Here is an 18218-nt window from a genome sequence, read left to right on the forward strand (position 1 = left end):
CCAACCATCTTAAACACCTACTCAGATTTTAATGGGTTTCCCTATTATTTTTCTAAGTATCAATTGTCTAGGGAGTGAAGTGTAGGTTAAAGAGAGATAGCAGTGCTTGCCAATGTCTACCCCCAAGAAGTCCTATTTGTTTATTCTTACTATTATTTATTAAATTTTGTATTGCCCTCCATCCAAAGATCCTGGGGCAGCTCACAACAGAAAAATACAAAATGAGGTTACAAAATATATAATAAAACAAAAACAAACACAGACCAATAACCCTCTGTCTCAATTTAGTCAGTGGGTGTAGGCATGTAGCCCAAATGCATCTTTCCTTTAACTTTGTACTTTATGCATTGGATAGTTCATGCATAGTTATTTTCTCAGAGCAGTCACTTAATGCTTGACGCATTTGTATGCCTTTCACAAAGTGACAGTGTAATGAGAAAGCCACAGTAACTGAAAGTAGGTAGGAGGCAGGTGTAGGTGCAGAGGAGGACTATGAGAAACCGCTGTAAATTTTCATTTTCCAAGAGTCAAAAATCTGGCTCTTGTTAAGTAAGTCCCATGACAATTACGCCATTTAATAAGCAGCGTTAGTAGTGCCAAGTCCCTGCCACAGGATCACCACCAAATGTTAACTATTTTATACCTTTTCTTAAAGCATTTCCACACTAACTTTCCCCCTCAAGCACCAAAGTTACTTTCTGGGGAAAGACTTTCAGCAACAAACAGCAAAATGTTTTTTCCCCAAACTGCAGCTCCGTAATTTTTAATTATTCATTTTGGTTTAATTAATTGCTTTGTGTTTGGTACAGTTAAACAGCAATCTTGAAAGACCAATGAAATGAACCAGAAAGTGCCATTCTCTCTATGGATGTCAAGCCAGTAGCTTAATATGTAACTGGTTGTTTACATCAGCATATATGACACAGACAGGAAAGCTTTTATTAGTAAAAAATAATATGCATCCTTTGCTCCGACTGTACTAACTATAGCTCACCTATCAACAAACACTAGGCTCTGAAATCAGAACAAACTGTTTTTCTCTTGCTCCAGGTTCTGCAGAATTCTCACCAGATAAGCCAACAAAACACACCTCTCTCTTCCGCCCACAGGGGGAAAAAATGTATTATTTTAAAAATGCTTTCCAAGCATTGAAGCTCCTGAACGTGCTAGCCAGTAAGGTTTGGAGCGCTCCCTTTGAGATTTATTGGCATTCCTAAGTGCTTTTATAACAAATCACTGGCTCAACTTATTTTAGCCATTGCTCACCAGAGTTCTCACTCTCGGGTACCTGTTTCCAGTGCCAGGACTCATCATACGAATTAAACAACAACAACAACAACCCAATGCCTCGGAGCACAGATAGAAGGGCACTGCACTGAGATTCAGTGGAAAGGCTGGATCCAGTTCAGAGGGTGAGTTTGGGAGGTTTCAGTGCAGCCCATTCCCATCTGAGCTTAAGGATGCATTCGCTACATCAGCGGAGACACACAGTACAACCAAATCAAAGGTCCTTCAGCTTAAATGCATGGGAGGCAGAGAGCGAGCAGGGAAAAGAGAGTTTCGTCCTTTGGCAAGAACTATAAAGAAAAGCCATCAGGAGAAACAAAACAGTTCAGGAGCCCTTTGCGTACCAGCAGGTCCCACCAGCAGAGAGTCACAGGGCGGGAAAGCTCGGGGCAAATATTCGCCCAAGTCCCAGGCGTCGTGGAGCAGAGCAGGCGAGGGGGCTCTGGCGCGTCTCTGAGGAGGCGCAGTCCTTCTTCCCGAGGACCCCAGACCCACAGAACCGCGTCGACCCCCTCCTCCATTCTCGCAAGGAACGCCGAATTGTTCCGACAACAATTCCAAGACGCGCTTCTTAATTTGGAAACTTCCATCTGCCCAGCGTCGCCATTCATCTCTACCGGGCCTCTCCCCCCCCCTCAGCCCACCCCTCCCGTTTTCGCGCCTATTTTTGCCGCCTTCGCGAGAGGTGCCTCAAGGCAGCGGGAAGACCGCCGCGCAGATTCCCCGCTGTCCCTCTTCCCGCCTTTTAAGCCCCAGAGGGCAGGTTCCGTCTCGTCTCCGTGAGGGAGAAGTGCGTGGGGATTGTCGTCCCATTCTCCCCCCCCCCAAACCTGAGAGGAATATGGACGAGGGCGGGCGCCGAGGCTCCCCTCGCGAACTTACCGCTCCCGGGCTGGGCTTGGGCTGCGAGCAGCTTCTCCTCTCTCCTGCCACCAGCCGAGCTCTTCTTCATCCTGCGGGAGGCTGTCCCTGCGCGCCCACCGAGCCGCCCTCAGCCAGCCATGCGTCTGGAGGGAGGGAAAGCGGGGCGGTGAGGCGGGGGGGGGGGTGAGAGAGAAAAGCAGCCCGGCTGGGACTGAGGGGGAAAGGCGGTCGCGCGCGCGCACACGCCGAGGCGAAAAGGAGCAAGCCGGCTGGGCGAAGGAGCGCGGGAGCGAGGCGAGCGGGTGGGAAGCGCCACAGCTGGAGGGGTCTCGGGGCGAGTCGGCGGCTGCCCACGCCGGCTTCCCGCCGGGTAATTCGCCTCAGAAAAGGAGCATCCCCGGAGAGCCTCGTGAGAGGAGATGGCCGATGGCCGGCCACTTGCTGCCTGCTGCCTTTCCCTCGCGTCGGCAGCAAAGAGCGAGCGATAAACGAAGCAGCGCCTCCTGACACGCGCGAGGGGGAAGAAAGTTGGCAGTGGGGGGCAGCTCGCCCCCGAATGGCCGCCCAGAGAGCGGCTGGCAACGGGGGCAGCAGAGGACCTGGGCTGCCATGCCCGAGCCCACGAGGGCGAATGGGGGTCATCGCAGCAGCCTTTCTGTTTTTTTAAATACATGTTTATAGTCAGGGGGAGCCTGGCCGGGAAGTCAGATGCTCATTTCGTTCCTTTATAAATGTCCTTTGTGCTTATTCCCAAGTAAGGCTGAAAACCTCCCTTACATGGGAGTAAGCCCTATCATATTACATGGGGCTTGCTGCTTAAGTAAACACAGTGAAGATCGCAAACCAAATGCACCAGAAGCAAACTCCCGTTTTGTTTTTGCAGCTGTGGTGTGAGTTAACTGGGTTGAACGTGCAAAGCTTCCCATGGTCAAGTATTCCTTTCTTTATAAAGACTCAGGATGGGCAAACATTTGCTTATTTCATTAACAGAGAAATGGGCAACTCCAGCCTGCAGACCAAATTAGTCCCATTAAGGGTAAAGTTTGGCCTGCACAACAGTTTGCCACAAGCCATGACCACCTGACATCATATGGGACCTAAGGTGTGTGGCAGGGAAAAACATGGCTACAAAGGTACACCTGGGGGCTTAAAGTGAGCTCCTAGTTGTTCCTCTGTAAGCAGAGTTTGCTTACATCAAGCCCCACTGGGATCCACTGTATTAGGAGGAAGAGGTTGAATCAAATGGCTTCACCTCACCTCATGCATGGACCACCAATAACTAGCACCGGCCAAAGGTCCATATAGTTAAAGCTATGGTTTTCCCAGTAGTGATGTATGGAAGTGAGAGCTGGACCATAAAGAAGGCTGATCGCCGAAGAATTGGTGCTTTTGAATTATGGTGCTGGAGGAGACTCTTGAGAGTCCCATGGATTGCAAGAAGAACAAACCTATCCATTCTGAAGGAAATCAGCCCTGAGTGCTCACTGGAAGGACAGATCCTGAAGCTGAGGCTCCACTACTTTGGCCACCTCATGAGAAGAGAAGACTCTCTGGAAAAGACCCTGATGTTGGGAAAGATGGAGGGCACAAGGAGAAGGAGACGACAGAGGACGAGATGGTTGGATAGTGTTCTCGAAGCTACCAGCATGAGTTTGACCAAACTGCGGGAGTCACTGGAAGACAGGAGTGCCTGGCATGCTCTGGTCCATGGGGTCATGAAGAGTCAGACAAGACTAAACAACAAAGCTGGCCTCTGAGAAACCAGTTTTCCGGGTCTATCACTCCATTGTTTCTCAATGGGTAGATTTGCTGTCCATTTACAGATAGACCCAACATCTGGATGTCATCTTTCCACCCACAGATGAAACACTGATTTCTTTCTCTGGTTTCCATCACTCCCTCCAGCCCTTAATTAATTGTACAGCTGAGATCATCAACTTCACAGCCCGCCTCCACTGCAAAAAAAGAGAATGTGTTGTGATAACACTACTCTTAACCTCCTCCTTCCAAACAAAATGGGCTGCACTGTATTTATAATTTGTAATCCAGAGGCACAATTCAACTCTATTTTTCATTCACTACATAAATAAATTGCTGCTCCTCATTCCACCCACCAGTAAATGACTTTCGGGCCACCTTAAGCACTGTTCATTCTCATTTTAGAAATTAAACACTGTCGGCATTACATGCAATGCATATTGTACAATACCAATGGGATAGGCCATTTCTACAAATTTTCCACCAAGTTACTGGCCCCAAGTACACATGTGACAACATTAAGCCAAACCATGGCTTAGCATGAATGGGTTCCTCCAGCCAATTTGTTCTCTCTGATCAATGGGTTGTTATCCTGAGCAAAGCCATAGCTGGGTGTGCCACCTGAATGTGAACTTGTGGTTACCACACTTCAGACAAATGACTCATGGTCTGCCTGGAGGAGCTAAAGCTTGGTTTAGATGACATACCAAGTCAAACCGCAGAGCAGATCAGCATCAAAATGCTCAGGGGGGAGCAGAACATCCATGATCTCCTCTTTGGGAGCCCACATGTTTTGATCATATCTCCCAAGATTTTGTCTTCTTTTTTTTCTGAAATGCAGCTATGAGTTTGCTGTCCCTTTACTTCCTCACTCATCCATCCAGTGAGGATAACAGCAGTTCCAATAATAAAATTTAGATTTCAAAGATGGCACAGCAAGGGGAAAAGAATTAAACAACCCCCCACTCCTTCTGCCCGTTCAAGTGCCTAAGCAAATTGGCCACCCATGTGTAAGGTAGCCAGATACAAAAAGGGACAGAGTCCTTTAATGCTTCTGTAGAAGATGGAATCTCAGCAAGTGTAGCTTATATTCCTATTGAAACCTGCTGAAATTCCTACTACACAACTATCAAGTGTGAGTAACACTGGGAGATCTGACTGTAGGTCTCCCACATCACACATAATTTGGCTCTAGGCCTCACGGATCATAGGGGGAGGAGGTTCAGCAAAGCCCGACTTTAGCTGAATCAAATCTGTGTTGAACTTAGTATGGGTAGTTCCAGATGGGGAGCTAAATTTGCAATGAGTCACTGAGATATCACAAATGGTTTGTGGCAACATACTTTTTTTATTTACTGGGTTTTTCCTATACTGGGTAAATCCAAATTGAAATGGAGTGGGTGGGTGGGTTGGGTTACAAGCTGGCATTTTTAATGCCAAAAGCATCATGTGGGTAATGCAAAAACAAAAACCTTGTATGCGTGAAGAACATGATTCCCACAATAAACACCCATCTGAAGTCACCCAGCACTCAGTAGTTAGACACAGAAAGGATAAATACTTTTGCTGAAAGGCAGAATATAAATATTCTTTTAAAAAAACCACAGATTGTTATGTTTTGCATGCAATTCATACAATATTTTCTCTGGTTAGCTTTGTTGTTTTGAATTATGTTTATAATATGGTCATCTTTCAGTTTTTGTTAGATGTGAACGTGATGGCTGTTCAGTTACTATACAATAGGCAAAGTGGGACAAAAAATATTGTTTCATACTAGTCAATGGGATAAGTATGCAGCTCTAAAATAGGATAGTGTAACTACGAGTAAAACTCAGAACACTTCATACATCAGATTTGTAACCTGAGTGCTAATGTTATGCAATACAAGCAACTTCTAAATCATTCCTACTAATGTGTTTTTCCCCTGTGTGTCAAATTATAGTAATAATGGCATTACCATTAAAAAAGATTTCTATGGTTTATGTTAAAACAATGTTCTGCTCAGTGTCCTCAGTGTATTCTTTCATTTAAGCATTCATGAAAAAAAATTCTCATTAGTCTATTTAAAATTCTTGTTTAATGTACTTTTATGTTCCATTGTGGGGGAGACTTATTGTGGATGCACCCATGCACTTCTTTTTGTGAAACTATATTCACCAAATTCTGCAGCTGCTTTTAGATTTAAATAATAATAGTGATGGTCTATCTCTGACATAGTTTTGCCACCATCCGTCCTCTGACATATTCTTAGGAGCATTTCAAAAGCAAATCCTTTTAAGCAGTCCTTACCCTTAAAAATGTACTGAATAACTAAAGTGCAAAAGAATAGCCAACATGGTTAGATACATTGTTTATCAGCATTGTTAACATAATAACTTATTCTTATATACTAAGCTTTAAATTGATACAATTTTTCCATAAAAGGGCAACTTCTCTTGCAAAACATACTCAGTTGGACCATCAAGAGTATCAAATGTTTTTTCCTTTTTTAACCTTTGCATTTGTCACAATGATTCACTTCTAGAAAACATTTTAATGCACTGTTTCCTCCCCATTTTCTTTGGCAATGTCTTGAAACAAAATGCAAACAACCTTGAAGTTTGTTGATATTTGCTGTTGTTGAACATAAACATACTTACTTATTTCTGATCATAAAGTAAGTGGGATCTGAAGGTCAAGATTTTCTAGCTTCTAAAGCCTGAATCTATTTAAATATGTACATTAATCAGACTGGCAATTAAAGAACAAAAAGTTACTTCATTAATTTTATTTAATTGGATTACTTTAAATGTAGCAGCTATAAAGCTCTGCTCCTGATCACAGTTGTCTTTGTATTGTTAGCCATGATTTTATATATGGAGACTAAGATATTATTCATCTTTACTTGTGACAGTGCAGGATTTCTCCCCACTAAAAGAGCTCTATAAATCATAGTATATCATGCAGTATATTATCTGTATATGACACAAAATATTCACACCGAAAACATGCAGTAGGATCATTTGCATATAACATTGAACATTCTGATGCACTGTGGTCAGTGGAATGTTTGGCCATTTTGTATGCACAATAGGGAAAGGTGTGTTGATGCTCCCGACAGTTTGTCTAAATCAAAAACTTCACAAAATATTGCTCATTTTTATTTTCGAAGTAAAAGCAGCAGTTTTGATGGGTGCAGAAATATGTCCTGGAGTGAGAGCATGTGAAATCAATCAAGTGTGGTCAATGCGTCCTGCATCGATCACGCAGGTGATTCCACCCAAATGGGACCATCTAGTGAAGGAATTATGTCACAAAACTTCATAGCCAATAATACTTGGCTAAATGCTGGTATCACTAAATGCAATCAAATCAACCTATGGTTCTATTCCATGTGATGGACACAGCAGTGGATCAAGCTGGAGCTTAATAGCAAAAGTTAAGAGTTTGGCCAAGCCAAGTCAGGCAAAGCAAAGCAGGACAAAGTCTAGGTTTTATCATTGTCTGTGTAATAAAAGATAAAGGTGGTCCTGGGACACAAATGTGCCTTTCTAGGTTGCATAAAAAAGAAGCTTACCAGAAGTTGAATCACAGCCTCCCTTCCATCTAGCTCCCTTTACATTTTCCTTATTGGCGAAAGTTCTCAGGTTTTTCATGTTCATCATAGCAGTCCTTAAAATGATTTGGGGTACGTTAGTATCTGTTCAATATTGTTTCAAGTGGTCCTTGTATCAGTTGACAAGGATTCAGTGTAGGGAGTTGGGTAGGCTTAACCTGGATAGGAGGAGAGTGAGATGAGAGATGACAACCATCTTCAAATATCTCAAGGGCTGTCGCATGGAAGAGAGAGCAAGTCTGTTTTCTCCTGCTCCGGAGGGTAGGACTTGATCCAATGGCTTCAAGTTACAAGAATGCAGATTCTGACGAAGCATCAGGAACAATCTTCTGATAGTAAGACTTGTTCAACAAGTCTTCGGACTCCCTCCGAAGGTGACGGACTCTCTTTCATTTTAGGTTCTTAAGCAGAGGTTGGATGGCCATCTGTCATGCATGCTTTAGTTGAGATTCCTGCACTGTAATCCTGTGTTGGATTAGATGACTCTTGGGATCCCTTCCAACTCTACAATTCTATGATTCAAGGAATTGATACTAGATACAGCAAGCAGTATATTCCCTGACCCATTTCATCCAAACAGCAGGCTCTTGAGTTGCTTTAATAAAGCTGTTGCTTGTTTTCCAAGCGAGCTCTAATGTATGTCTTTTTTTTTAATTATTCCCCAGTCCCACTACAGGTACAATACGCAGCCTTCAAAAAATTCAATTGTTAATAATAACAACACCTATAGAATGCAACCTAATGCTACTATAAAGCCAGAAGTGGAAATACATTGTCACACATTAAACTGCCCATAAGTTTTGTTACATATTACAAAAGGAATCATACTGAAAGCCTTAATGGAATTCATTGTTGAGTGAACACACACTTATCTGCTCCCACAAACACACAGGGTGATAATGGAGAACCATATGAATCATCTTTATTATCTGGTAATACCTCCTTTGAGCAAAGATGTCCTTATTTTATCATGTTTCTATTCAAAATACAAGTTGATAATTAAAGCATTTTTCATTGGGCGTGTATTGCTTGGTTTCATTTTTTTTAATCAAAATGCACTCGTTGCCTGGGTTTTGAAAGAAACAGTATGAAGATGTGTCAGAAAGATGACTGGACCTCTTGAACAATGTGTTGTGAATGAAGTTATCGGTGTGTAGGAGGTATAGAAAACTTGCCATTTATATTCAGGAAGATGTCGAGACATTTGCAGTCCACAGCCATTATACAGATTGCATTAAAAATTAAATTAAAAGGGCAAGTGTGTAAGTCCATCTAACCCACCATTTAATCTGATAAAACATTTTACATGTTTGGATATGAAGAATTAACTTTAAAATTATCTGGAACTTAGGTCTACCACTCTGCTCTAACTGTCCAGGAATCCTTTACCTTTACCTTTAAGGTAGCTATGGAGCGCTAAAGCAGTGATGAAGCTGGAACTGACTACAAGATAAGATACCATGCCATATCAATGTTGCCTAAATAACATCTGTTAAGGATGAGGACTTTAACACCTGTAATTTCCAGGCATTTTGGAGCTTTCACGAACATGTTACCTTTGCCCAGTGCTGTTAAGGGTTACAGTGTCACAAAAAAAGCGTTGCCTATGCCTGTCTTTAGACACCAATCTACCGGTAGAAAACTGGGCTAAGGCCTGCTGATAACCCTTTCCCCTGTAATGAGCTCCTCTCGCAGCCCCAGAGTGTTCAGTTTGGCCTGAAGGCTGCTCAATGCTTCTTTTCAAGGTGCCCTGACCCATGGTACACTATGAGAAAGGGACACAGGTGGCACTGTGGTCTAAACCACTGAGCCTCTTGGGCTTGCCAACTGGAAGGTCGGTTTGCATCCCCATGATGGAGTGAGCGCCCGTTGCTCTGTCCCAGCTCCTGCCAACCTAGCAGTTCAAAAGAACACTAGTGCAAGTAGAAAAATAGGTACCACTGCAGCAGGAAGGTAAACGGAGTTTCCGTGCACGGTATCCCGTTGCACCAGAAGAGGTTTAGTCATGCTGGCCACATGACCCAGAAAGCTGTCTGTGGACAAACATTGGCTCCCTTGGCCTGAAAGCAAGATGAGCACTGCAACTCCATAGTCGCCTTTGATTGGACTTGACAGTCCAGGGGGCCTTTACCTTTTACCTACACTAGGAGAGCCTTTTTCTCTCTCCCACCCCACCCCAGCCAATTTAAGCTACCATTCCCTCTTTGGCTCTCAACTATTTTATTATTTTTCTCTTCAGGGGTACATGGACACTAGCTGCTGCCTTTCACCAAGCCAATCTTGGGGTTTACATGGCACTTTGTAAGTTCTGATGATCTGTGCTTTGCAAAAACTAGTCACCTGACATCATTGTGACCTGGTGACAGACAGATGTGTAGAACCACCCACCTGTTAAGCTTGATCCATGGGAAGTGGGGGGATTGGTCTACCAGCAAGATCCAGTTCCCCACCTCGGAAACTTTTCTAGCCTTTAAACCGGGAATGGCTGTTTGGCCCAAGGACCACATTCAACACTTAAGAAGCTGCATGCCATAACCACATACTCTCATACATATACACATGCATGCCGTCCTCAGCTGACCCACACACATTGCTTGCTATTGCTCCTGCTTCATTCACTATATGATTACTCTGTTCTGAAGGGGCTTGGGGTGCTGGATCAGGCCCCCAAGCTAGGTGTTAGCCTCTCCTGCTCAAACCCCTGCTGTGCTGGTGTGTTATCACCATCACCATCATCACCACCATGGTGTTGCAGTGAAATCCAACTTTCTGCTTACCTACGCCTCGTGTGTCTTCACTGTCTTCACTTCTATCTACTTATTTAATTCCAGGGGTCTAACTTACCTTAACTATTTGCATGTGAGCATTCTCCCTGTATTGTTTTCTTTAGTCTCCTTTCAGTTCTTCTGGTTTTAAATGCCTAACCCCAAAACTCCATATAAGACAACAATGGTATGACAGTTAACTTGTAAAAATGATATGAATAAATACTATGCTTATAATTAAGTATGCCGTTATTGCTAATTTCCCTAAGCATCTGTGGCATACAATCACCTCCAGTAAGGATCCCCAAATTGGTAGTACTGTAAACATGCAGGTTAGATATGAGTTCGCATGCACATGTGTATAAATAATGAGAAGGTCTTGTAACACTGGTAACTCAAGGCTGCCATGAACTGTGCCACCTTACAGAATTTCACTGATGATATAACACACTGAAAAATGTAGCTATCCACCACAGTCCACTCAGAAGTGACATCCTAAAGAAAGCCCACACTGCTATATCAGATATCTGAGACACATCCTTTTACTTCATTTGAATTTTTCTTTTACTTTTAGAATGCCACAGATTCTCAGTTTATAGTGATGAGCTTGTAAAAATATTGCCATTTGTAGTTACAAATTAAACACATGTAGCTCAAGATTGGCCATTTAAATACCCTATATGTTTAACTTCCACTCTCAGTATATGAAATATTCCACCTAAAAGATGAGAGGACAAGATTGGTTTTCCATGAAACTACATCTGGCACACTTTCATGAGAATATTAAACGGAGCACATTGGTTTAGCATAAAAATATATATTTCTATCATAAATACTGACCTCTGGGTCGCTGATGAGTTGTGGAATTACTAAGCAGAAAATTCAGGAGAATTTTAAAGATGATCAGACCTACTTCTTTCTATTTGAAAGTAGCACCCCCATGAAATAACTTCCTACTTTCCCAGCAAATTGTTCATAAATGTAAAGGTAAAGGACCCCTGGCAGTTAAGTCCAGTCGTGAACGACTCTGGGGTTGTGGTGCTCATCTCACTTACAGGCCGAGCGAGTCGACGTTTGTCCACAGACAATTTTTCCGGGTCATGTGGCCAGCTAAGCTGCTTCTGGCAAAACCAGAGCAGCGCACAGAAACGCCGTTTACCTTCCCGCCAGAGTGGTACCTATTTATCTACTTGCACTTTGACATGCTTTCAAACTGCTAGGTTGGCAGGAGCATGGACTGAACAACAGGAGCTCACCCCATTGCAGGGATTCAAACCACCGACCTTCCGACTGGCAAGCCCTAGGCTCAGTGATTTAGACCACGGCACCAACCATGTCCCTGTACCATACTCCTTGGTAAACAAACATTTTTTTGCGAGGGGTTTGGAGTCAGAGGGAAGAAAGATCCCAGTTCTGCTATGAAGGTAACCAGAATGATCAACTGTTCATCCCAATGAAAATAATACAATGCAGAGAAAGCATGTCCTCACTGAGATGTGAATGTGGTTCCAAATATGTGGGATACATATTTGGATGGTAATTCCAGAAGTACCATTGGCTCAGGAGCCTCAACAACACGGGGAAAGGTTCTTCTCCTGCCCCAAGCAGCAATGGATGATTATATTGAAAATGGCTGCAAACTGGTACATGTATTAAACTATGCCAAAGAATGGATGATAGACAGTCAGTGCATCAGTATTTGGAAGCAAAATTGAGTGGTTCTCAGTAGTAGCCTCACTTTAACCCTGCAAAATCTTGCGGTCTCTTTAAAACACATACCCTCTCCAAAACTGGCCAACCTATACACAACAGAGCCATAGTTCTATAAAATAGATTTGCCTATTGCATTAACAGAAAAATCACCATCTGCTGACACAGATGAATATTTAATATTGTCCATAAATTAATAGGTTGTTTAATAGCATTTGTAAATGGTTTTTTACCTACTGCTCTTTACAGCATATTCTGCTTTCAGTGACTCTCAGATAGATACTAGTAAGAATTATTTTAAATTAACATTTTGTGCTGTATCTAATGCAGTACGGCCATTGAAATTAATGGGCTGAAGGTACACATGCCCTTTCATTTCAATGGGTTTACTCTGAGTAAGACTAACATTATATAAAACCCCATGGCTGGTGCTGTTAAGGGGTGAGGTAGATTGTTAGATCTGCAATTGTATGAAATGTGTCTAAATTCAAGAAGCTTCTGTAACAGCCAAGTGAGAACCTTCAGAAGCAGGAAGAACCCTCAATGCATTCTGGGTAAGCTGCCCTCAAAATGCAGAGCAGGTTATATGACCAGGCTGAATTGCAAAATCAAATCAGAATTTCCAATCACTGGTGACTAGGGCTGCATAGAGCCTGTGCTGATCTTAATGAAATACACTCAGTTGAGGACATTTATGAATGTTCATCAATACATGTTCTCTTTTCGTGAACATTGCTGGAGGCTAATTAGAACTTCTGCAGGCATCCTACATGACACTGAAACCTTGTGTTTCAGAGAGCTCTCTCAAAAAATGAGTAAAACCAAAATATCACCCTCCTCACTTCAGAAAACAAAAATGGGTCTGAAAACAAGAAGCACAAGACACCATTGCAACAATCACTTACTAATCTATAATTCAGTATCTACCTATTTTTTCTATTTTGTGTTGCTTTAAAATACTTTGGCCAATTTATCATTCATACTTCAGACAGACTAGCTATTTGCCCTCAATATGAAATTATGGAGAAAAACAATATAGCTTTTGCTATTATGACCAAATTGCTAACAGCATGGAGCCTGATCAAATTAGTGTATATATCTTCTCTCAATATTTCAAGCTAATTATCTGCATTACCAAGTAAAGATAAGTAATAATATTAGTTTTAATTAGGTCATAAATGTTTGTGGGGAAAATATAGCATTATAAACTTTTTAAAACTTTTATGGGGAAATTGGCAACTGAATCATGGTTATGTAAATTATACTTAGTAATAAAAATGCTATGATCAACTATTGAGTTAAATAAGAAAGTGCACATGCATATCCTTCTGGATGATTAGAACAATGGGAATTATTGCGGTCATGAACACAATTTCAATCAAAATGTAAATAAAGATGTGCAATTTGATCCATATTTCTATGTGCTCTGTAATGTGCACAAGGAGCCTTCATGTGTTGAGCCAAACTCATTTACATGGAGAAGAAAAACAAGAGGGAAACCCTGTGCCTAAACAGGAAAATTGCTTACAAAGCTATTTCATTCTAAAATGAGTTTGAGAGATATTTGTAAACAGGGATGCTCTGGGTAGCTTCATTTATTACAACAAAGTGAAATGGAAAGGGAGAGGAAGCTTATGATAATTGATTCTTCAGGTTGCCCTTGTAAAATATCCAGAAAGCAACTGTTCAGACTAAGATCTGCAAGCTCCTGATCCAACAGTGGCTTGCATGTCACATTCTCACACATTCCATTTCTATACTACAATGCACCAGTGCTTTGCCATCTGCAATTGCTTCCAGCCTATTTGTGGGTCCAATTCAAAGTCCTGATGTTGACCTTTAAGGCCATTCATAACATGAGGACAGAGTACCTGAAAAGTCACATATCTACATATCCTCTTTGGAGGCTTTTCTCCAGCAGGTGAGGGAAAGCTGGTGGCTGCTAGTGAAATGGCCTTTAGGTGGTACCACCCCATAACTTTTTGTTGGTCTTTTTTTTAAAAAAATGTTATGGTCTGGACCCCAAAGACAGGGCTTTTGAACTTGCCCATAAATGATATTGAGTTAGGTGTGAGTAGTTATGTGGCTAAGTTTGTTGATGACACCACATTTTTTTAGGGGGGTAAAATGAGAAGGGTTTACCAGGAGTGCCAAAAGGATCTATCCAAATTGGGTGGATTGGTTTAAAATTGCAAGAGTGGTTCAACGCAAGGAATTGTAAAGTGATATGCAATTGGGGCAAAAAAAGTTTTCCCTTACTTCAGAGGCGAAATGTTGTCCTCCAGGCTTCTCTACCTGATGGAGCGTCTCCACCCTCATTGTTCTGCCCGGACACTGGATTCCAGCTCTGAGGGCCTTCTGGTGGTTCCCTCCCTACGAGATGTGAAGTTACAGGGAACTAGACAGAGGGCCTTATCGGTAGTGGCACCCACCCTGTGGAACGCCCTCCCATCAGATGTCAAGGAAATAAACAACTATCTGACTTTTAGAAGACATTTGAAAACTGTTTGATCTTTTATTGTGTTTTTAATGTTCTGTTGGGAGCTGCCCAGAGAAGCAGTGGAAACCCAGCCAGATGGGAGGGGTATAAATAAGCTGTTGTTGTTGTTGTTGTTGTTGTTGTTGTTGTTGTTGTTGTTGTTGTTGTTGTTGTTGTTGTTACTCTATCTGGCCCTCAGGATTCTTCCCAAGTCACACACTCTCCTGAACCACACTGCTAATCAGCTTTGCTTTGCATCTTCCTTGAGTGTTTTTGCCTGGCTGGAATAAGTCCCTGAACTCTAATAAAATTTCTCCCTTCCTTAGATGGAGAATGTTATTTATTTAACATAATTTATATGTCACTTGATTGTAATAAAACCTCTAAGCCAGGGTTGGCAACATTTTTTGAGGCTTGGCCAGTCCACTCCCTGGCAGACCGGGTCGGAAGAGTGCCAGAAATAGCGTGTGCACATGCGCATGAGTGTTCCTCTATCCTGGAAGTGCGCTGGAAATAGCATATACGCATGCGTATGGGCGCTCCTCCAAGTACACATAGGGTTGTCATATTTTGAAGAGCAAAAAAAAGGACACATTTGCTGACTTCTACTTTTAACTATGGATCACTATGACGACTCTACCCATGAAAAAGAGGTCATGTCCTGGAAAAAGAGGATATATGGCAACCCTACTTGAGAAAAATGTAAATTCCATGCAAGAGATTGTCAGGAAAGGGGTGAAATATGTCAAAGTACCACATCCAGTACTAGTTTTCGAGGCTCATTAGAAAGAACGAAAGCTGTTGTGCTCCTAACCTGCTTGTGGGCTTGACTGTTATGTTATGGTTCTGCAGAGAAGCCCACAACAAGGCAGATTAGTCATTTCAGCACCAAGGAGAGCTCAGTGAGCAAGTTGCTCTAGTCTAACAAGGGTTAGAATGGTCTCTGCCGGGGTTCTGCTTCTTCCATGCTTTACCCATTTCTGGGAAACTGGATCTCTTAATGGGCTAACTCTCTGGCCAGATGATGGACACTTCTCCGTGGCTCCATTACAGCTTGCAAGGAGTTATATTAGCACCCCAGCACTGGGAGCACCACAGCTGCCATTTGGCATCGCTCCCTGGTTGATAATTTGGGTAAGAATGTTTTGGATAACAGGGAATAAAAATGTCCCTGTGCATATGTTCTGTTACCATTCTGTTATGCAGTATAAGCCTGTATTTTTCTGGTATGTATCAACTTTCTATATATGTATTGGAAATGCTTGCAATAGACACGAAGTTTAGCTTGATAGGGCTAGTATGTTAATATATCTTTAAGAAAGGAGCAACAACTAGCTCCAAGAATATGAATATGAAAATCTCAAATGGCTTTTTGAAATAAAACATGGTGTATTCCCTTTAGGCTATGTTTCCCTTTGAAAAGGGGGCTCTAAACACAAGGAAGTCTGTGAAAAACTAGACCGATATGCTCAGAGGGATTACATTAATATTAAAAGACAAGCACAGGCATCAAGCATTTTTATTTCAGTATGTTAGACAGCAATCACAAGCTTCCTTGTTTAAGACCAGGATTTATTCATTTTGAACAGAAATTGCTAATCCTGTTCAAGGAAAATCTTTTCAACATAATTTTAGAACATTTTATCATACAGAATTCTACTTTAAGTGTAAAAGAGCATATTTCTTCTTTGTTTTAAAGATTGGTTTTCTTGCATTATTCTAGTCAGTCAAAAATCACAAGGAATGATTCAGCATACATAATCCACTATGCATCTATTTGCATAATATTAAGCACAAGCCAATCATACAGTCATACCATTGGGATGAACCCAGTGGACCATCTTGAAGCAGCAGATCCTGACCTATACCAGTAGTTTATACAGTGCTTGGGGGGGGGGATGCAGGGGTACGCATACCCCTAAACATTTTGTGAATCTATATCTAAAATATATCAATTTTTTTGTTTCTTCTCTAGCACAGTGAATTGTCAGTTCCATTGCTACCCCTGCGCAATGTTTCCTGAGTTCAGGTGAAAACAAATGTTTAATGTGTGAAGTAGGAGTTGGAATCTAGCATGGGGATTGGTCAGTTTTGTTGTTATCACCTCCGATGGCAGCTTCATTTCCTTTCCCAGAAAGGAATCAGGAAAATGTTAGTGCACGCAACTTCATGCCAATGTGGAAGTTACCATGAGCTGTCTGCTGTGTAATATGAGATAATGCATGTTCTTTGAACTTTTGTCCATTTACTGTATTTATTTTCCCCAATTTGAACTATAAAATGATGATTTTCTTGAGTCAAAATGAGAGTACCCCTAAACATTTTTTTTAGATAAAAAGCACTGAGTTTATATAATAAGATGCTCATTGTTATTGGATAGCTGGCCTAGAAGTTAATATTTTTATCCGAAGCAACTGCCTCTTACTTCATCACTAGTTGAACAATTGCTGTGCCTGTACTTTCGAATTTCCAGTCCCATTTGCACTGCAGGTGATAGATATGATCAAAACTCATGTCTTTGGCACATTGGAAGCTGCTTATTTTATTTAAAACCATTTCTAAACTACTTAATATTTAAATATATCTAAGTAGTATACAGAAATGCAACATAAAAATACCAGATAAAATGGTATCATAAAAACACCAATACAGCATTTAAAACCAGTAAACTGCACAGTACTGTGAAAACAATAATGGGGGCCAATTTTGTGGGTCAGGGAAAACCTGGGGGGGGGATATGTTTCTTTACAAGAAGCCTCCAGACAGTGGACACAATGCATCTGAACTCCTACTTCCTGTCTGTCACCATTACTTTTATTATTACTTTATATCTTTTCTATTAACTGGGATAGATTGATTGAAGAATATAAACCGGGTAAATGCTGAAAGGCAGCTCTGGTGCTCCCAGTGATAAGGCTTCAGAGCAAAAGGGGAAAAAGAGAGAAAAGTGGTGAGGTATTAGAGATACCTTCCTGGATAAAGAACAGCTAGCATTAGTGGCATGTGTCTGTCACTTTCTGATGTGCAGAACCATCCACTCCCAGTCTTCCAACTCCTGCTTGAACTATCTTATCTAGTGCAATTCTGAAAATTTAATGGGAGCATCATATCATTGCTTCAGCCACCGAAATCGTTCTATGGTGTTTTCCCTCTTATCTTTAGACTTCTCAAGGAAACGAAGAACAGGTTTGTTTTTAGAAGCCCTTACACTTCCAGAAGCACTTTTCTTCAACAGGTACCTTGTTTTAAGGAGGTTAATCTGGCATTGTAAAAATACAAGAACACAAAGCACAAAATAAGGGCTGTAAATTCTGATCAGCTCAGTTGGTTGGCTAATCAAGTAAAACTTGAGCTAACAGACTAAATTATGGCTCCTGACTAAGCAATAGGTCCCTCCACCCTATAGCAAACATGAAGTATTACCCCCCCCCGTTAATATCCAAAGCTCGCATGTATTTCACACTTCTGGATGAAATTGCTGTGATCGCCCACCCACATAGCTACTGTGAGTAAATTCTCATACCACTACATTGAAATGAATGTGCATGTATATCTAAATCTGCATCTTCAACAATACTGATGGGTTTTGAACTTGTTCATCTATTATATCCGTTGTTTTTCTGAACAATATGGCTACGGGATGGGGAACTCACAGTGGTGTTGGCTATTACCTGTATCATTTCTAAACCAGTTCAGCAGCCTACCAACTTCAGTAGGATTTACTATCAGCTATATGAGAGCATTTGTCTACTGCTAATTA

The 18218-nt window shown here is 41.7% G+C and overlaps 1 protein-coding gene across 10 annotated transcripts in view; it reads right to left on the reverse strand.

Moving 5' to 3' along the window:
• ZNF385D (zinc finger protein 385D) overlaps window positions 1-18218 on the reverse strand; it is a 554298-nt gene that overhangs the window by 381897 nt on the left and 154183 nt on the right. For 7 of the 10 annotated variants that reach the window (XM_083468253.1, XM_083468255.1, XM_083468270.1 and 4 more), the window contains one exon: window positions 2170-2294. The exons of 1 other annotated variant lie outside the window; for it this stretch is intronic. In XM_083468253.1, the coding sequence (XP_083324379.1) occupies window positions 2170-2239 (70 nt within the window). In that variant the 5' untranslated portion in view covers window positions 2240-2294. Of the gene's footprint in view, window positions 1-2169; window positions 2422-18218 lie in introns of those variants that run through there. 2 more of the 10 variants (XM_083468263.1, XM_083468267.1) reach the window with 2 other exon arrangements.

The sequence above is a fragment of the Podarcis liolepis genome, assembly GCF_965112155.1.
Source record: "Podarcis liolepis genome assembly, chromosome: 12".
NCBI classification, from domain to species: Eukaryota; Metazoa; Chordata; class Lepidosauria; order Squamata; family Lacertidae; genus Podarcis; species Podarcis liolepis.